We start from the raw sequence: 21,309 nt of genomic DNA, 5'->3' as shown, positions 1-21,309 counted from the left end.
AGAGCACGCTTGTGATAGCTTGAATTCAGTAGTGTCGATTGGTTTACCAACATCGTTGCTATTTTGCAAAGATAGCGGCGGTGTGCGCCAATAACATGCAATTCCTATAAGGATTTTCCTACTCCAAGGCTGTGATGTTTCTACTCATATGCCTTTTGGCTCTCCTTGAAAATAATAAAATAAAATCTTTACCAGCTTTGTGCGTGTAATGAAAAGTTGCTCCACTTATATATAAACAAGATGGATTGCTCATCCGCTCAAGCATATATATTGTAGCTTTTGCGTGGTGAAATTCTAAGTGCAATACATCTGTGTGCATGTTGCGGAGGGGGGCCACACGATGCTCCGTTCGTTCGTCCATGGAATGAAATGCAAATGATGACGTTGTTGTGCGTGTCGGTGGTCGGTGGCTCTCGCCTGAGAAATGATCTCAATTATACTTCGCACCCGACGCTTGGGATGACAAGCCAAGCCAACTAGCCAAGCACATCTGTGTCAGCTTATCTCTTCTTGAAGGACCCACTTGTTTATGATCTGTAGTAGTTATAAAATACGCGGAGCACATCAACGCCTGTAACTTTCCATTAATTCGTTTCAATCAGTTTCTTGTATTAATTTAAATCACTTTATGAAACAGTGAAATAGGTAAAAAACATATTGTTATAAAATAACTGGCACCCATGTTTTACATAGAATAACAGAAATCTTTACATTAATTTTGGACTATGTCAAAAAATGTATTTAAACGATATATTAATTAGTTGCTGCAAATAAAATAGGAATAGTAATAATAATAATAAAATAATGTATGATCTAAAGAGAACGTAACGTCGAGAAGAGAGAGAGAGAGAGAGAGAGAGAGAGAGAGAGAGAGAGAGAGGTACGTGTGTTTGCAGCGGTGGCGCAGGGTGATTGGCTCCCAAGAAGCAGACCGGCCTTGTTGCCATCCCAGTTGAGTTGGTTGGCTTAGCAGCAGGATGTTGACGCGCTTTCTGGCACAGCAAATATCTCTAATTATATCTAGTTAAGAAAAGAAAGAGTAGCCGAGGGAGGTTACGTCGCGCGTAGTCGTAGTCGCAGTGGTAGACTTTGGCGCGCGATCGATCAACCGACGACGACGACGCTCTCCTCCCTCCGTTGCTCCCGAGGCATTGAGATCGATCCCCAACTGACAAAGCAGATATTTTTTTATGGGCAAGCTAGCAAGCAGACTTAATCATTTTTTATGGGCAAACTCTTTCTCCAGAATAATAAAGCACTTCACTATCGATTGTGAAAAGAAGGTTGCGCTTTATCATTTTTTTCCTTTCCATATATATATATATATATATATATATATATATTTCATGATTTTTAAGGGTCTGTTTTTAGAAGAAAAAAATGCCACGAATATAAAGTACACCCTCCATAAACTAACATAAGAGCGTTTAGATCACTCTCTTATATTAGTTTACAAAAAAAGAGGGAGTAGCTAGGAATAGTAGCATGCAGTTTTGGAGGAAATAAAGGTTGATAATTGTGTAGCAGAGAAACTAATTCCATGTGAATTATAAGTTGATTTAAAAAGTCTTGTTCTTACGACTAGTCTAGCCCCTAGCAGCAGAGATGGATGTGACGGCGGAGAAAAGAAGCAAACAGGTGCCCGCTGGACCGCCAAAAACCGTGAGAAAACCAAGCAATTCCACCATTCCAAACTCCTACCAGGTGCCAGGCGCGCCGAGGAAACAATGCCTTATAGCGCTCGTCTTCGTCTATATAAGGAGCCACATCCCAAATCCAAAGCATCCATCCAATTATATCTCAACACAAGACACAACAGAATACACCAAGATTACCATTTAGCCACCTTGGCTGCCTATATTTCTGTTTAGGGTTGTGATCGAGTTCCTCCATCACTTTTACCCGAGGGTAATTATCCGCGGCCTCTCCGTCACCATTTCTCAATCAAATCCTCATTCGCCGTTGACCTGATATCCTTTCTTTATAAAAAAACACACAAACCAACAAAGCCATGTCGGATATTGCACCGGTGCGGCCGTTGGATCTCCTCCCCCAGCCCGGCTTTCGCTTCCACCCTACCGACCAGGAGCTTGTCATCCATTACCTCTACCGCAAGGTCCATGGCCTCCACGACCACCACGCCTTCATCCCTGAGGTCCACGTGTATAAGCACGAGCCCTGGGAGCTGCCAGGTAGTATTACTATTACACACACACCTATATCTACATGTATGTGCAGGCCAATATATGTATTGACTTGCTGATCAACCATGTTGCAGGCAAATCCTTCTCGCCCAATACACATGACACCGGAGCCAAAGTGGAGTGGTACTTGTTCGCGGTCAGGGCCCGAAAGTACCCCAATGGGCTTCGCATGGAGCGGGCAACGGTCGCCGGGTTCTGGAAGTCCACAGGGAAGGATCGCCCCGTCATGCACAACGGCGTCATCGTCGGCATGAAGAAGACGCTTGTGTTCCACACCGGCCATGCGCCCGGCGGCACACGCACCGACTGGGTCATGCATGAGTATCGTCTTCACGGCCAACGCAACCACCACATTCAGGTATATCTCCATTTCTTTCTTTTCTTGATTAAGTTGTAACCGAGCTCCACAACTCTCATACACCCTAATGGTTGATTTGTTCAGGACGCCTATGCATTGTGTCGAGTCTTCAAAAAGAACACAGTGGCTCCGTTGATCGATTTATCCTATGATGCTGACACATATAAGGATCCAATGCAGTCCGTGCCTGGCGGCGTCGACACACACAAGCATCTGATGGGGCACATGTCTGACGGTGCCAGCTCAGACAGGGATCCAAAGCATTACGTGCTTGGTGGCATAGAATCAGACATGTATCCGATGCAGCCCCTGCTCGGCGGCATCGGCACGGACAACGATCCCATACGGGTCGAGTCCGATGTTGCCTACGTGGGCAAGGAGCAGATGGAGTCCGTGCTCTGTGGCGTCGGCACAGACAAGGATCACATACAGATCGAGTCCGAGTTCGATGGTGTTCACGTGCGCAAGGGAAAGAAGCCGTTCCTCACCGATGGTGGCGACACGAGCATGGTAAATATGGAGTTCCTCACCGGTGGCGCCAACAAAGACAAAGAAGGGATGCAGCCTGTGTACGCCGGCGTCAGCGCGGATGAGGACAACTCTGGCAACGCTTGGTACACCGCAGCCCTTGCGGAAGAGGATAACTCATGGATGCAGCTCCCCTCATATGACGACTGGTACACTAGAGTCCACCTGGACAAGGATGATTCCTTGATGCAGTTCATCTTCGGGGACGTTATGCTCTTGAGCGCCGACTGAAAAGTAAAATTTGAGAAATGTAAAGAAAAGAATGAGAAGAATCCTACTCCAATGTCTATAGGTTGATCCTTAAGTCATACAGTGTTGTATTTTCCTTTTTATGTTTGAATAATAGTTTGTTTCTCTAGAGCCTTTTATATGAGTAAACGTTGAGGTCTCTTAACCTTCAGAAATATTTTTTGAAAGTACTCTGCTATGAATATAAATTGAGATGTGAAGGCTTCACAAATCCTATATATAAAGTTACTCAGCTATAGTTTGCTTTAATAAAGCATATTTTCAAAGTACCTATGCGGTCGGAGGAAGCGTAGTCGAGCATGAAGGATTGCCGGCATCCGGGGCATGCAGCTCGACCGATCTTCACCGACATCCGTATTGGCATCTCCAGGCGGCACCTCTTCCCCGTCGACATGGAGTCACCTCAGGTGCGTGACCTAGGACCTCACCGTCGTCGGTCTTGGCATCCTCAGCTAGCACCTCCTCGCCGGGCATGACCATGGCAAGCTCTCCTAGCTAGGTCGCCCATGCGCTCCCCGTGCTCGCAAGCCGTGCGGGGGCAACAGACACCTGTACACGCCGGCCGACGGATAGCGCCACAACCTTCCGCCCTCTCCCCACTAAGATTTTTTCAGATGAAATCGGAGATGGCTAACTACTTGGATCTGGATCTTGGAAGCCAAGGGAGGTGATGCCGATGCGTTCCATCTGGAGGAAGAAGATGCTCAAATTAAGCCACTAAAAAAAGGAGGCATCTGGTACATGTGTGCTATTCAATATGTACAAGATAGCATACTTTATCATGGAGTCAAACTCATTGATTAGACTAAAGCTTGGTTAAGTTAAATAATAATTCTAATACACCGTGGATAGATTGGCACTGTGCTAACATAGCTGAGAAACGTTTTCGGTAATGCTCATGGAAAATCATAGTCCTGATAGTGTGTATTTGCTAGCTTGTGGACGAATTATACACATAATACTAACTTGTATGCGTTTCTAGTTGCCATGCAAGTCTGTCTACAAAAGATGGTCTCTGCATGTAGTTACAATCTCTATATGCTGATGATGACAATACATTCCTTACAATAGTTGGCAGAGAGGGACGTGACGGTTAACACATACTAACCGCACGTTAGTTACAAATAAAGAGGAGATTATCCACTTAATTTAATATAGTTAATTTCTAAGACTCCCCTAATCTCCACTTTGACTATATAGAATCATCATTTTAAAAAACGCTCCTCCAAAAACCCTGTTGGGAAATAATTAAGAGATATACATAATATGCCACCAAAAACTTCTTCCAAAAACTCATTGAGAAAATAAGGAAAACGACATATTAAAATATTTGTATTATTACTGCCTTATTAAAAATCTTCTATGAGAAACCATCTGGGAAAAATACTCACAATGGAAAAGCATGCAATATCAAAGATCTGAGGATGTTGAATAGGTCAAAGTTCAGGAGTGCACTCCGATGGACCTTGCAAATAACAAAGTCATCTTGTACCAATTCCATTAACATATGTTTCTAGAACAAAGAATTTGGTAAAGACTTAGTGAACAACTCATTGAGATCATCACATGGCTTCATTTGCAAAATATTTAGCTTTTCATTTCTTTGCAACTCTCCAAGCTAAATAATTTCAAAGCAATACACATTGTAATGTTGCTCTTTATAACATGTCTGCATCTGCGTAATACAAACAACATTATCTATATATATAAAGGTAGGTGATTCCTACCAATCAACCCCAATTGAAATTTCAGCAAAGTTCATCATTATATGAAGCCACACACATTCATGTGATGCTTCATACAAATCAATGATTCCAAAATGATTAGTGGATGCAATCACTAAAGTTTGTCTTCTTGACTTTCAAGAAAAGGTAGTACCTCTATTTAAGAAGACAAAACCAGTCTGTGATCTGAGATCAAGGGGATATGATATATGCTACATATCATGATGTCCAACTATGGTTATATATTATTTTTATCTCATAATAGGAACCAAGATTGTGGTGTTGATAAGATATCAAAAATATTCTTCACACTAATCCACTATCCTTTCCTTAGAGATGTATATTGTATCTAGTCGATAAATTTACTGCACATTATATACCAAGCATGGTGCAGTTCTCTAGATACATAGTTCATCAATTGCACTAGATACATGGGTGCCAATATATATTCATCACTGTCATTAGTTACAAATGGTTATTTATCTGTATTATTCAAGAGATCCCACACACCATAGTCCTTTTTGGACAAATGCAGACTGATGAACAAGTGTTCTCAATGGAATACACTCAAGTTCCAAACTCGAGAAAAGTTTGGTCACAACCAAATATTTCATCTCACACTCTGTCTTAAGATGATTTGCTTGTCTCATGTATTTCTTGTGTCGTTCCAATGATATTTACTGCATATTACCATTGGACTACTTATTTGATGATTTTTAAAATATTTCCTTTGATCTATTACAAAGAATGGAAACATTTATAACTATGTTGTTGATTGATCTACACAACTAAACATAGTACCGATGAACGACATCAAATTATAGAGATATATTTTAGTTTTTGAGATTAATGTCAGATATCGAGAAGCAAGGGACTTCTATAATTTTGCAAATATATATTTTATGTATTTGTTGTGTCATTTTGTGATTGTTTGTGTTTATTTTTTAGGTACCATGGAATATTCTAAGACAGAACCCCAAGGTAGTTCCTTGCATTTATATCCCAGATAGTAATTGTAGTACACTTGAAATTCTACATCGTCATATACACCCAGCTGCTATCTCATAAGCTATATCTTTTAACAAAGTTTAGATACATGATTAACCATTTTCATTTATAAATATATCACAATAGAAATACTAGTAATATATTCTGAACCCTATCATTGAACAAAGTGACAACTTATCCACAATCGGCTCAACCAAATGCATTGCTACATATTTTTGGAATATGCTATCCTGAAATATAAATAGCAAACTATTTACAAAACATATACAAGTCTGCATAGAGAATAGATCAACCACATGCATGAATGAAGAAGGAAAAAAAGCATTTGTTCTACGTAATTAGAGGAAATAAGGAAATGTGGGAATAATACCTTCTCTATTCCTGAGATCAAATCTTTTTCATGTTGTTTTTGGGAATTTTTTAGGCTACACACTGATCACGCCGGTGGTGTCATGTGTAGTTCTAGGGATCGGATCCTAGCAGGTTGTCTCATGCGGGTCGTCTATGAGGTTGTTTGCTTTCTTAGTCTTGATGACCATGTCATCGGCATACCCCTCGGCGGTGGATCCGATCTGCGGTTGTAGACACTTCTGGATCATCTTGTGGTACGTGGACTCTTCACACTTTAACCCCTCTTTTTGTATTGAAGGTAAGAGTATAAAATAGATCTTAGCCGTTGATCTCATCAATGAATGGCTTGATTGACTCTTACCTTCTTACCTCACATGTAAAAAAAGAAGGTAAGAGGGACCATGTTAAAATTTGCCTTTTTCTTTTTGTATTGTCACATGATACCAGTCTTTGAAGGCATATCAATATTTGTGCTTTGTTTGATTGAAAATTATTTTGTTATATTAAAACACTAGTATTAGCGGTTTGATGTGAAACGAACGGTCAGATGTCCATCTTCAACCTCCAACCTTGTTGTTCCTCTCCTTCCCCAGACCGACACATAGAGCACCGGCCAAACCGTCTACCATCACTGCCCCGCCCTCCCACCGGTGCTACCCCCTCCCCTATCCATTCCTCTAAATAGTCGAAGAATCATATTTTTTTCAGCAAGCCCTGCACCCCTTGCGCCTAACTGTCAAAATTTCCACTCGCCTATGACGGTTGTCGTTGGTTGTGGCTCGTTCCTTGCCGAGGCCTTGCCGGCGTCCCCAGGGCTCAGTTCCCTTACCCCAGCCCCGCCGTCTATAGCGTCATGCTGCGCAACATCACCTCCTTCCTTCGTAATCGAAATTGACTGGCCCAATTTTATTTCAGGGGACTTATTTCCAGCTAATTGGCTCATTTATATAGGATTAATCACTCATTAACAGGCGAGGGTGGTGCGTGGTGTCCTTCATAAAAGCAATAATTTATTTCAGGATTTGCAACGATATGTGTTCAGTGGGAGGAGACGTCCCCATCGACTACGAGGCACCTACGGTGACTTCGTAAAATCTCAAGATAACATGCCGGCTCGGTCTCTCGGAGGTGCTCATATGGGTAAGGTGTGCGTCTGTGCGTTCATATAGGTGAGTGTATGTGCGTATATATATGAGCGCTTATGTTTGTACTGTGTTAAAAAAGCAATATACAAACGGACGTGGGGCAATGTATGGAGGCAAGCGGCAACCACTTGTCGATTGATTTACAATGCATCATGGATTATTAAGTGAAGTACCAAAAAAAGATTAATAAGTTGAGTACATAACAAAGCGGTGCTCGGATGCAGAGGAAGCCAAAGTCCATGCCCTCTCTTTTGGCCTTAACCAGGCTCGTAAACTGAATTTGAACAAAATGCAGATGGAGACCGATTGCAACGCTATTGTGGCCGCTGTGAATGATAGTAATGTTAGCAGGGCAGTTGGTGAGCTTGTTATGAGAAATCTAAGGATATGATCAGCAAGGATTTTGGAGCTTGTTCTGTTTCCAAAGTCCATAGGGAGAGCAATGTAGCTGCGCATGAGCTTGCTGCCTATGCTAGAGTGAATGGGGATTTCTTTCCATTAGCCGATGTGCCACAAGCTTCGAAACATGTAATTGCTTCTGATTGTAATTCAGACTTATTGATATGAATGAAGCTCTCCCTTTCCTAAAAAAAAATGCGGCACCGCTACCCAAGATTTGTGTTTTTTGGTGGAGAATAATTCGGCGAATTCTACCAGATGAGAAAACACAACACCGGCAACATATTCGTGATATTAGTCCTTTTAAACTCTGTTTGGCAGCGGAAGAGGACCTAATGCATGCGCTTATACACTGTTCGCATGCCAAGGGTTTTTGGGATGAAGCTCAGCGGTGGTTTGATTTCAAGTTACCTCGACTACATCCCGAGACATGGGCGCAAGACATTCTCTGTGACCCAATGTTCACTGATCAGGTAAGAGCGAAGATAGTGTCAGTTATGTGGATCATTTGGCATTCATGTAATAAATGGACACATGATGAAGAAGGACCCAATCCGGCAAATGCGCTCAAGATCATTCGAGAGAACCTGGCCCTATTGGAACTACCAAAGGAGAAGGCCTTGGCTCTTCTCGGGTATGGGTGGCGCCCTCCTGATGGTGCTTGTGTGAAAATAAATACTGAAGCTGGCATTGACAGCGGTCCAGAGAAAGGAGGGGCGGGCGGTGTAGCCCGCTCTTCGTCGGGCTTCCTTGGAGCATGGTGTAAGCCTCATGCGGGCGTTACAGATCCTCTGGTCGCCGAAGCGCTCTCTTTGCGTGACGATGTGATATATGCTACACTTCAAGGTCTGCAAGATGTCGTGATGAAGATGGACTGCCTGGAGGTGGTAGACCGTTGGAACACTTGCCACAACTCACGTTCTGTTGTGGCACCGATTTTTATGGAAATTGGGGAGCTGACTGTTAGTGTTAACTCTTTTAGTACTCCCTCCATCCCAAAATAACTGTCTAAAGGTTAGTATAACTTTATACTAAAATTAGTACAAAGTTGAGATACTTATTTTGGGACGGGGGAAGTATTCAACATATTTCTAGATCTTCCAACCCCGGCTCATCTTTGTGCCAAGCGAGCCTGTTCGCTGCAAGTGACGGAGGCTTGAACAGATAATGTACCGTTCCTGGTAGCCTCATGACGGACTGTGCCAGGTTTGTTTTTGTTGAATAAAGAACCCCAAATTCCAATGAAAAAGAATACGGCACTGCTACGTACTCTGGCGGGCCTACGCCTTTCCGCTGGGCAATGTAAATTTTCTGCTGCTCTGTCCTTGAAGATTTCCCTTTGCTACGATCTACCAGCAGCTCGGCTGCTCGGCTGGACATTCCAGGATGACATGAATGCAACCAAGCAGCATGCCGCTTCCACCGGCCGGAGCTTGACTGGAAGATAATCGGAGCTTAGAGCTGAACGCCCCAAACCCACCTCAAATGTTCGCGCGGGCACAGATTGATTACGAAAATGCGACCCAGACATGCGCCGAAAATGTGCCTCAAACGCACGGCCCTGACCAGGCCGATGCCCCCGTGATTGCCGAGCGAGCAACGAACGCGCGCACACTTTGCCATTGAGCGAGCAACGGGCGCGTGCACTTTGCTGGTGACAGGGACAGGCGCGTGACGGCGATCTTACACAAGTTGGAAACCGGCGCCGAGCAAAGCCGCTTAATATCTCTTAATTAAATGCCGACGCGAAGCCCCTACGACGGCGGGTTCTTAGCGCATAGCGATGACTTGATCGTGCATGTCAACGACTCCAACCCGGTCGCCTCACAGGGCAAATCGAATATATACAACGACCAAACTAAATGGACAACTCTAGTGTCATTTCTCTCTTAGAGGCGTTATTTTTGAAGATACACACGTCATCGAAGAACTAGAGGACGAATTCTTTGGTGGAGCTGTGCTTCATCCTACACACTGATGGCGACGGATCTTGACAGCATGGCGTAATGCAGGTTCGAAGTTTGCTGTGGGAGGATGGACTCACGTAGGAGGATGACGTTGTCGGGCGTCGTGGTGGCGTCGATGGCAGAGAGCCCTGACACGGTACATGCAACAGTATAGCTCTGAAGATGGATTGGTGGCAGGTGGCTATGGCGGCCTCATACCTGGCAGGCGTCCCGATTGAGAAGTGCACCGGACTGGTAGGTGCCCCATATCCGGCAGGCGTCCTGGTTGGAACCTCAGGTCTTAGATGTTTAGGTTTGGCTGCGATGTCTGTTTGGTATTAGGCCCAGATTATATGTGCCCCTTCATCAATTGGATAGGTGTAGCGACAGTTGTTGCTTAGACGGTAGCTTTAGTATTGCTGTTGTATGGCTTTGTAAGGTCTTACGACATTAATTAATAAAGTGACCGTATGCATCACCCAGATGCAGAGGCCGGGGTAATCCTCCTTTTCTAAAAAATAACTAAATGGACAACGATTTAATCATGAAAGTAAAACTATATATATATATATATATATATATATATATATATATATGGTAAGTAAAAGTATTAATTTGACCCATAAACATTTTCTTTAGAACATATACTTTTCAGATGTGTGTGGGAGGGGGCGGTTTAGAATACTTGAATGAAATGATGTAAAATAGTCAATCTATAAATGAATGGTTAGGAGGACATCCTTGGACACCGTGGAGCGAATTAACGGCTGGATGGAAGCTGCGAGCCGAGTGAGGGCCTGCAATCCTCACCCCGGGTCGCCACGTTGAGGGCATCACAGGACACGTGGAGCATCCGTCTGACAGTGGGATAATTAGTTTTGTTAGACGCCGTCGCGCGCTACCTGACGGTGCATCGTTTCCTTGACAACCAATTCGAGGATCGGGATGAGCGGCGCGCAACCGGCCGGCTATATAAACCTCTCCTCCCCTCTCCTCTCCTCTCATCATCTACTTGTCTGCAACTTCTCCATCTCATCGTCTACAGCGCCATTTGGATCAGGTCTGAGCTCTCTCTCTCTCTCTCTTCCTCAGTTGAGCTTCTCTCTCCTCATGGGAGGAGACGAGATCACATGTTAACTTCTTTCTCGCAGTCGGTCGTCACAACATCCTCGATCATACGCCTCGAACGCCCAAGGAGCCGACAGCCATGGCGGGCGTTTCAGTACGGGCGGCCACGGCAGAGATGGAGCGCGCCTTCTCTCTCCAGCCCGGCTTTCGCTTCCATCCCACGGATCAGGAGCTCGTCAGCTTCTTCCTCCGGCGCAAGGTCCTCCTGGGACACGGCTGCTTCATCCCGGAGGTGGACCTCTACAAGTTTGAGCCCGACGAGCTACCAGGTATATATGCACCTACGGTAGTACAATTCTATTCTCCTATTTTTTGCATTGCCCCGGCCCCGGTGACGCCTCAAGTGGCCACCGAGCGCCTGGCCGACGCCCGACGGCAAACTCGACGCCGCAGACGGAGCAGCCGTGCATCGGCTTGAGGTCCCCGTCGCCGTCCAGCCGTGGCTTCTTGTGGTTGGAACGGTGGCCGCCCAGCGCCTGGAATGACGGGAACACACAGTCGCACGTCTTGCACATGAACGCCCGCTCTCGGGCCCGGTCACCGCGATACATTTAGGAAAGACATCGCTGCCATTTTGGATCACCAATTTCAAAACAAACAAACCTGAGGCCCATTTTTTTTTTTTTTTGCATTCCCTCCTTTCTACTCATCAGTTCAATTTAGGCCTGTTCTGTACGGAAGATCGCCGTAGTATATATGAAAATTGAAAATTGAATTAAGTTGATTTTCCTTTCCAAGTCACGTAGTCTATGTCAACTCACTTATGTTCCATGTGTTTTCACCTGCATGCACGCACAGGCATTTCATTCTCACCGAGCACATGCGACCCCGGGGCCAAAGTCGAGTCGTACTTGTTTGTGCCGAGGGGACGGAAGTACCAAACCGGGCTTCGCATGGAGCGGGCGACGCTCAAAGGGTTCTGGAAGTCCACCGGGAAGGACCGCCCCATCGTGCACAACGGTATCATCATCGGCATGAAGAAGACACTTGTGTTCCACATCAGACGAGCGCCTAGCGGCACGCGGGCCGACTGGATCATGCACGAGTACCGTCTTCTCAGCCACCGCAACCAACACATCCAGGTATCATCAATTTTCTTTTATTTTATTTTCTTGATACAACAATTGAGCTCCACGTCTTACATATACTTGCATGGTTGATTTCTTCAGGACACATATGCGTTGTGTCGGGTCTTCAACAAGAACACAGTGTCCCCGTTGATGAATGCATCCGGTGATGCCGAAGCAGATGAGGATCTAATGCAATTCGTGCCCAGTGTCATCAACATAGGCAAGGATCTGATGGAGCATGTGTCTGACGACGCCGACTCGGGTAAGGATCCGAAGCATTTTGTGCTTGGTGGTGTCGAGACGGACAATGATATGATGGAGTACGGGTCCGGCAGCACCGGCTCGAACAAGTTCATGCTTGGCGGCATCGACCAGGATCTAATGCAGTCTGTGCTCGATGGAATCGGGGCAGACAAGGATCCCATACAGATCCAGGCCGAGTCCGATGGCGCCGACGCGGAGAATGATTTTATGCAGTCCGTCCTCGGTGGCGTTGGCACAGACATTGACCGCTTACAGGACGAGTCCGAGTCTAATGCAGCCGACGCGAACAAGGATCTGATGCAGTACACGCTTGGCGGCGGCGGCACTGACAAGAATCTCATACATGTCGAGTTTGGTGACATGGGCACATACAAGAATCCCATGCAGATCGAGTCCGAGGTCGATGGTGTGGACACAGACAAGCGAGAGAAGCAGTTCCTCACCGATGGCAACGACGCGAGCAATGGAGAGATGCAGATTCTCACTCAAGGGGTCAACAAGGACCAAGAAGGGTTGCAACATGTGACCGGCAGCACCAGCATGGATGAGGACAACTCTGAAAATTTCTGGTACACTAGATACCTCGCAGAAGAGAATAACTCATGGATGGAGTTCCCCTTCGATGACGTCTGGTGCACTAGCGACGATGTGGGGATGATTCCTTAACTTAGTTCATCTTTGGCGATCTTTGGCTCTTGACCATGGATAGACAAGGAACAATAAAGAAACGGTAAAGGAATGAATGAGAAGACTCTATATGTAGGTTGATTGTTGAGTCATATGTTGTTGTATATTCCTTTTTATGTTCAAATAATATTTGTAAAGTCTTTTGTGTAAGCAAACGTTGAGGTCTCTTCACCTTAAGATTTTTGTTTGAGAGTACTCTGCCTATGAATATAAATTGACATGTGAAGGTTTCACAAAGCGTATATATCAAGGTCCCCACCTCTAGTTTAGGGCATCTCCAGCCGTTCGGCCCTCCAGGATGCCTAAATAGAGCGGCATGGGGGCGTGCCGGCGCTAGTTCGGCCCCTGGGGCGACCTAGCGCCCAGTCACGCCCCCACGCGCTGGCCCCAGGATGCAGGAAATTTAAACTTGGTCGTTCCCGCTCACAAAAGACGCCGCAAATCCGGCGATCGGACGTAGTCTGGCGTTACAAAAACAGAGTTCGCGTGCACAATGATTCACTCGGCGGGGTCGGCTCCAGGCGTTGGCGGAGTCGGCGTGCGCGGGCTCGGCGGTGTCGGAGCTGCTTCGGTGTTGGGTTGTGTCGGCGCGGCTTCGGCACTGCTGGGCGGCGACATAGAGGCGTCGTTTGGGATTGGCGTCCGGGTGGTCGTGGGCGTCATCGGCGTCGTCGGCGTTGCCGTCGGCAGCTCGTTCAGGATGAGGCCGCGCTGCACCAGGTACCACGCCTTGAGCTTCTCGTCGTTGCTCTGGAGCATGTCCGCCTCGCCCATCAGAAAAGCCATGTCGGTGTTCCTCTTCTTCGCGGCGACGTTCGTCCGGAGCAGGTCGAGTTTGATGGCGCTGTTCTTCATCAGCGACGACCACCGCGCCTCGGTCTTCTCTTCGCGCAGGACGGCCCGGGCCTGCGCGTCGGCGAGGCAATGCTCGATGGACTCCTGCACTCGCGCGGTTGCCGCGTCGGCGTTTTTCCCCTTCTTCGCCAACTTGTGGCCGTCCGGCCACCCCTCTGACGCGCCCGGAGTCGGCGCGTCCGGCTTGTATGTCTCCTTGGCCTTGTCGAGGGCACGTCGGACTTCCGCCCACTTCTCGCAGTTCTCAATGCGCTTGTAGACGTGCAGGTGCTTGAAGTCGGCGTCTTGGTTGTCGCCCCGATACATGGCGAACATACGCAGCAGCTGATCCTCAACGCTGGGCCGCTCTCCGGGCGAGCCACGACCTCCTCGACGATTCCATGCCATTTGTTGCACGCCAACTGGACACGACCCCAATGGTTCGCCATCGCCTTGGAGCCGCGCTGCATGTAGACGCCTTTGAAGTAGGGGTCGACGAGCTTCCGTTCGTCGAACTCGGCCTTGATCCGGTCCCAGTATGTCTCCAAGCTCTGGTTCGTGCCGGTGGTCGGGTTGAGGCAGACGACTTTCCATGCTTCGGCGAGGCATTCCTCCTCCTTGGACGTCCACTTGATGCGCGGTTCGCCTGGCCTGGCCGCCCGCTTCTTCTTCTGGCGCCCCTTCGTCGGAACAGGAGCCAGCTCATCCTCCTCCTCCTCCTCCTCGGGTTCCCGCGCGTCCTCGCCGTAGACGTAGCCGATCTCGGCCTCCATGTCGCCGCTGAGATCCACTACCTCGTCCTGGGTGGCGAACCCGGGAGAGGCGGCGGCCGCGGTCGATCCTGTCGCGATGATGTCGTCCATGTCGGCTCCCGTGTCGTCGGCGTCGCCGAGGTGCGAGAAGGGCAGAGGTCCACGGTAGAGATGGGGCGTCGGTGTGGACGCGTAGGAGGCGGGCGGCGAGTAGTTTTATGGAGGGTACTGCACGCCGACGAAGGCGGGCGAGGGCGTGCGCGTAGCGGGGTGACCATGAGGGAAGGTCACGTTCGGGTTGAACCCACCGTGCGCGTCGCCGTCGGCGTAGCCGGGCGACGATGAACCCCATGAAGATCCGGCGCCTTGCTGTCCCCAGGACGCGTACTGGGCGTGGCTGACGACGGGTGGATTCATCCCCGCCTGGTCGACCGATGAGGAAGACGCCGCCAAGCGCGCCGCGTTGTCGCGGGCCTTCTTGGTGATGGCCCTGTTCCGCCTGTCGGCGGTGACTGCTTCGCGCCGCTGAACTTCCACCCTCCACTCGGCGTTCGACAGGCCCGGCGGCTTCGATGGCGGTGCCCTCGGCTTCCTCTGCTTCGGCTGGACCACGGCGCCAGTCGCGTTTGCCGCCGCGCGCGGCATGGTGTACCTCTTCGGCGGCATGGCGGCGACTGGAAGGCGATCGGGAGGGGGTTTGGCGGGAGAAAGGGGAAGAATGGCGGGAGGAAGGCGATCGAGCGGGAGAGATGCGAGGGAAAAGCGTCAACAAACGGCGTGAAAAGGCCCTGGGTCGCTTCCAGGGCGGGCCCACGCGCCTTTTTCGCTTGCGCCGGCTCCCCAAGCGCCCCTCAGGGCACCGGGTTCGGCCTGGGTCCGCCGGCACCAGTTTTGACCCGAGCCGGCGAAAAACGGCCTTCTGGGGACGCGACTGGGGCCTTTTTTTAGCGCCGGCGTGGCAAAATCGCCTGGGGAGACCCTGTTGGGGGTGCGGCTGAAGATGCCCTTAGTATTTAGAATATGCGCGCGCAAAAGCACATCCTTTAATTTCTTCACTTAGGTCCTGGATGACCCGGTCACTGTCGACTGAGAAAACAAACAGCTATCTTAATAAGCAATAATCAATAAACAATAATCCTACACCTACTATGTACACTTACTTAAACTTCCTGATCTACTTCTCCCCACCTCCTGATTTTCGCCAGGCGGGGCTACTTTTCCTTCCAATCAAATCACCCCAAACCAATTTACACGTAGCTTTACTTAGAATAACTACGTGCGTATCACAAAGCCCACCCACCCTCTAATCTCCCTCTTCCTCTTACTTGGATCTTATCCACTAAATGTCTTTATCCTTTTTTAAAATTGCAAGTTCCATAGATGGGTAAAAGTGCATTTATTTATTTGTGAAGATTATTTGGCCTACATATGAAGTCACACCATCAACTTCCACCTTTATGTTTATTCAATTTGAATCTGTGTAGCATGATGTGCTGTATCAGTACATCGAAGGTTCGGGTGTGCCTGCTGCATGCATTCATGGGGTAGTGTATATGCATATGTATAAATGTGTGTTGAAAAAGACATCTATCTATGTTGTGCTTCTGTTCTTTAAAAAAATAACTCTAGAAAACGGATGTCTGATGGACACGCGGGGATAGGATGGATTTCGGACCCGTCGTTGTGCACGCGTCCAACCCGTGGTCGCGCACGCGGCTCAAGCAACCTCATCTTCTGCTATAAGAGGACGGACAGATGGAGCTCCCTTCGAGTCCATGTTTGTCTTAGGAAGGAGACCATGCACGCTGAGGACAAGGCATGTAGTATTAAGTACTACTGCCTCCATTTTAATTTACTCGTCGCAGAAATAGATATATCTACAATTAAAATACATTTAAATACATCTATACCTGCGACAAGTAATTCGAAACGGATGGTAGTTACCTTACCTGTCTCGTCGTCCCGGGGCGGCACCTCTTGACCGTGGTGTGGTGTGCCGACATGGAGTCGGGCACGGAAGATGCACCCTGCCGTTCGCCGTCGTCGGTCTCGGCATGCATCCCGAGGCACCTCCTCGCCTACATGGAGTGCTCGGCGGCGACAACCAGGGGCGGGCGCGAGCCGTCCGTGCCACGCCCGGAGCAAGGTACCCCATGGTGACGGAGTCCCGGCGACGCGGGTGCGTGGTGTTGTCCGGGTCTGCGGGAAGAGATTGGTGAGGCTGAAGCTGCCGATCTTGGCGCCATTGAAGGATCGGGTCCCCCAGGCCGGCCGTACTCTCACGCTGCGCCTGCTCCTCCGGGTGAGCTTGGACTTGGAAGGACCCCTGCTAGGGGAAGCACGGCAGCTCACCAGCTTCGAGTGCTTCATGCATGGACGCCGGCCCCCACTTCCCGCGCACGGAGCAGACCACGTCTCCTCTCCCGTCGCCATGGCCAACAAGACTGACGGAGCTGAGCGGCAGTTGCCCACTCCGGCGACATGGGCCGCCGTCAACAAGGATGCCGCGGACGATGTGCCATCGCACCCTGGGCGATCGGCACCGCTTCCCCGTCGACATGGAGTCAGGTTAGGTCAGCTGCATGACCTGGGGCTGGGACCCCACCGACCACCGGGCACGATCAAGGCCAAGCCCTCCTCTCGCGCGCCGTGCGGAGGCAGGCGAGCGCCGGTGAAGCTGGGGACGACAACGCCTCTACAAAGGGCGTGCGCGAACGAAGGGATCTGGATCTTTGGAAGCAGATGCGTTGGATCGGGAGGAAGAAGATGCTCTAATTAGTTGAGCCACTATAGAAAGGAGGCAGCTGGAGATGGTACTAATCAATACTCCCTCCTTTCCGGTTTATAAGGCTTATCTCAAAATTTTAGGGTTTTTTTTCTATTTTATAAGGCTCAATTTGGTTGTTCCCCATCACATGTTCAGACTTCAAGGTGCATTAAATCATTGCATGCAAGTATTAAGAGAAAACTGACCAATGCACATGAACTTTATGCATGCATTGCAATTAATCCATTCGTAAACATAATTTTTTAAGGAAAACAAAAGCATTAATTGGGTGTTTTTGCAAATTACAAAAAATATTCCACCACTCATCATCTATCTTGGTTGGTGAGATTTTTAAATTGAGTGTTATAAACCGGAAAGGAAGGAGTATTTACAAGATAACATACTTTATTAGGGAGTCAAACTCATTGATTAGACTGAAGCTCGATCGAGTCCCTTAAATATATAATAGTACTACTACTGTAGATAGATTGGCACTGTGCTAACATAGTTGAGTAAAGTTTTTAACGTTCATGCAAAATCATGGACTCCTGATAGTAGTCAGTGCTAGCTTTTGGAGGAAAATTATACTACACTGAAACTTTATTAAACTTAGTATGTGTTTCTAGTTCCCATGCAAGTTTGTAAAATATGGTTTCTGCATGTAGCTAGTCACAAACTAGGAGTAGATAGTTTCTACTCCCTCCATCTATGTGTTTTTTGCGGGAAAACGTGAGAACTCGATGTTTTTTTCTAATTAATAACATTGAATGTAATGAACTAACCACTGCATGTCGTGTTTGGTGGTCTTAAGTCATTTAAAGCATGCATGGCCGACATCTTTTATTGGTTGATATGTCAGAAACAAGAAACGAGATAAGAGTTAATGTACATCGCCTAAGTGTTTTGGAATTATTTGGTTTTCGTAAGATGACTTACACACCTAGACGGAGGGAGTAGTTGCTCTGCAAATTAGGTCATACATACAATTTAGGCTGGTAACATCTAAACAATTTCCAACTAGTGTGCTACTAAGTTTAATCTAGTACTCCCTCTATAAGCAAATATAAGACAGTTTAGTTCACTAGTTTAGAAATCTAAACGGTCTTAAATTTGTTGACAGCGGTAGTAATATATATTTGTTAACAGTGGGAGTATCTGTTATTCATGAGAATATATCTTGTAAAATAAATGGAATGATCAAAATTTACCATACATAAATGGACAAAGGATATATGTGTCATCTCATCGAAAAGCACAAAACGGTGGCTCATAGTTATGATCGGACATGACTCTAGGGGTGTTTGTTTACAGGGACTTAAAAAAATTCATTTTAGTCCTATCTAAACCAAACAGAAGGGACTTATAGGGACTTAAAGTAGGCATTTGGAACTTATGAAAGAAGACTCTCAGGGAGAGTTGTTTGGGACTTTTAGTTGTAACATGGTCTTTTAGTCCATATTTAGTTTCATAAACTAAACAGGTAGAGACTTTTTAGGGACTAGCGACTTTTTAGTTGGGACTAAAAAAAATTATAAAACTTATGAACCAAACAGGGCCTTAGGTACCTCTGAAGCCTGGAGGAGCAGGTTAGGGCATCTCCAACGGCAATCACGATGCTCCATTCAAATTAAAGCAACTCCCCCAGAGATGCATGGCGAAGCACGATGAGGACGGCATGTTTTGCAGGTGAACAAGACAAGATGATGCCGTAAGGCTGCAGTAAGGGCGGGCGTCAAGGTCAAGGGATGCATGCCGGCGTACGTACCTGGTCCACGACCACGACTACTCCGGCGCGAGGTTCCCAGCGACAAGTCTTGGCGCTGACGAGGAGGGCGTACGTGACCCGGACTACATCCATCTATGATCTATCTCCTCCACGCAGCACCCCACCACCACCACCTGGACGCCGGAGCACACGAAGCAGACCAACCCACAGCGGCACATCCTAAGATAGCCTTGCTCACCCCGCACCTCCTCCACCCCCACATCCATGACGCTCCTGAGTCCTGACCGCCGCCTCCACCACCTCTCTCGCTCTCCCCACTATGACTTTGCTTCTTCTTTTCAGATCTGGATCTTCGGAGGAAATGCCGATGCGGGAGGAAGAAGATGCTCCAATTACAATCCATTAAAGAAAGGAGTCTGGCAGCTGGTACATCACATGTATGCTAATCAATATGCACAAGATAACATAGTTTATCATGGAGTCAAACTCACGAATTGGACTGAAGCTTGGTTGGGTTAAATATGGCTCCTGTACTCACAAACAACTAGTGGGCAATTTGCGTTATGTATTGGAGTGCCAAGTTGTAGTTCTCGGGTACGTTGATGCCCAAATTTTTGAATTTTCTTTAAAACATATTCAAAAGTTAAAAAAAAAGTCAAAAGTAATTCTGTGGAAACATGTATATATTCACTACGAATCCATGAAACATCGTTCTGAAAAAATGTAATTTGTAAGCTGTAATAAAATAACAAAATTCTGGCTCAATAACCAAAAATGAAGCCCATTTGAAAATACACACTTGTCTTTTCTTTTGTACGCCACATGTGCGAGTAAAATGAAATTAAAATTTTCAGATACATAATATACATGTGCGTGTGTGTGTGTGTGTCTGTGTGTGTTGACAAAAAAAATTATCAGTTTTCTTTGTTTTGTAGAAAAATGTTTTTTGAATATATAGTTACTACTCAGGCTAACTCAGGCTAGTAACTACTCAGGCTAGTAACCAATATACTAGTTAGCATTGAGGATAGTAACCATTATTAGGTAGTACGTACAACAATTTAATCTAGTAATACATTGACCGCTTTTGGATTATACTATATGCACTTACAATTTAAGATAAACCTACCATCATCGTCTGACTAAAGTTGCCATAAAAATGTTCGATTTGCCTTGCTCAAATCCCGAATGTTTGGGATTTACGCTCGTAGTAAAAGTTGTACTACTGTAAGGTTTATTACGCTTTGGTTAGGTGCGGATTAGAGAAAAAAAAGACAATTTTTTTCTTCTTCAAACTGGATTTAGTGATCTGCTAGAGTCGCTCTTAAGTAGCTCATCATGAGACAGTGACAAGTGGGTACCACCCATCACCACACCGTGGCAGGGCCTATATGTGTACGCGCTTTCTCCTTTGGTCACCAAAACTATGTATGTATGTATGTATGTATGTATGTATGTATGTATGTATGTTTCTCAAATGAAACAATAAAAACTACGGATCAGAGTGTTGGAATTTTGCTAGTATGCCTTTGGCCCAAAGCCCAACTAAAATTCTGAAATTCTCTTGGCCCATTTATGCACACATGTGAGTGGAGTGAGTGATACTAAAGTTTAGTCTCACCCCGGAAGTTGAGAGAGAGTTGCACCTCTTTATAAGGTGAGCTCTTCTACCACTTGTATGAGCATGAGAAGAGGAGACCTACACGCGCGCCCCTCCTCCTCCTCGCTCGCCTCGCCACGCCTCGGCACGCCGCGGGATTGAGCCGAGGCAAGGACAGAGCTATGCACGTTGTCTATATTTTTGCTTCTCGGGAAAAATTAATGAGTCATTAATTAATAATTAACAGACGCATTAATTACTGAACCGTTTTCGATTCTTTTGGATCGTGACATCTCGGACGTGGGGTTTACTCCCACGACCTACCCGGCCCGCACTATATAGTCAGGCAGACGTCTATCCTAGCCACCGCCGCTTCGTATGGTTTCTCACCACAATTCCAGATCATTGCGCCGCCAAGTAAGTCTTCTCCATCCCTCCTTTCGGCGTGCACCGGGAGAAGGGACAGCAGGCCTCCGAAACCTCATCCTCGACAACATGGGCGACAACGTCAACGCCGGCGGTGCTGCTCCCGCTGCACCGTATGTGATTCTATCCTTCCTGTTCGAGAT

General features: G+C 47.1%; 2 protein-coding genes and 1 long non-coding RNA gene across 3 annotated transcripts; 2 read left to right on the top strand and 1 right to left on the bottom strand.

The window, feature by feature from the left end:
• The first annotated feature begins 1,469 nt into the window (after window positions 1-1,469).
• On the top strand, window positions 1,470-3,321 carry LOC147988122 (uncharacterized). The gene is made up of 3 exons (XM_087545634.1): window positions 1,470-2,192; window positions 2,279-2,562; window positions 2,647-3,321. The coding sequence occupies exons 1-3, from the start codon at window positions 2,012-2,014 to the stop codon at window positions 3,319-3,321; spliced, it is 1,140 nt and encodes a 379-aa protein (XP_087401760.1). The 5' UTR covers window positions 1,470-2,011.
• On the bottom strand, window positions 3,183-19,817 carry LOC147988120 (uncharacterized). The gene is made up of 3 exons (XR_015617805.1): window positions 18,980-19,817; window positions 3,610-4,026; window positions 3,183-3,317 (listed from the first exon to the last, which is right to left on the bottom strand). It is a non-coding gene; the product is annotated as an uncharacterized LOC147988120 (long non-coding RNA).
• On the top strand, window positions 10,544-13,055 carry LOC147988121 (uncharacterized). The gene is made up of 3 exons (XM_087545635.1): window positions 10,544-11,309; window positions 11,839-12,122; window positions 12,210-13,055. The coding sequence occupies exons 1-3, from the start codon at window positions 11,120-11,122 to the stop codon at window positions 13,038-13,040; spliced, it is 1,305 nt and encodes a 434-aa protein (XP_087401761.1). The 5' UTR covers window positions 10,544-11,119; the 3' UTR covers window positions 13,041-13,055.
• Window positions 19,818-21,309: the final 1,492 nt, after the last annotated feature.

Source organism: Triticum urartu, chromosome 2A, assembly GCF_056163025.1.
Source record: "Triticum urartu cultivar PI428250 chromosome 2A, HENAU_Tu73, whole genome shotgun sequence".
Classification (NCBI taxonomy): Eukaryota; Viridiplantae; Streptophyta; class Magnoliopsida; order Poales; family Poaceae; genus Triticum; species Triticum urartu.
Note: the sequence above shows the minus strand (reverse complement) of the source record. Positions and strands in the feature narration are given on the sequence as shown.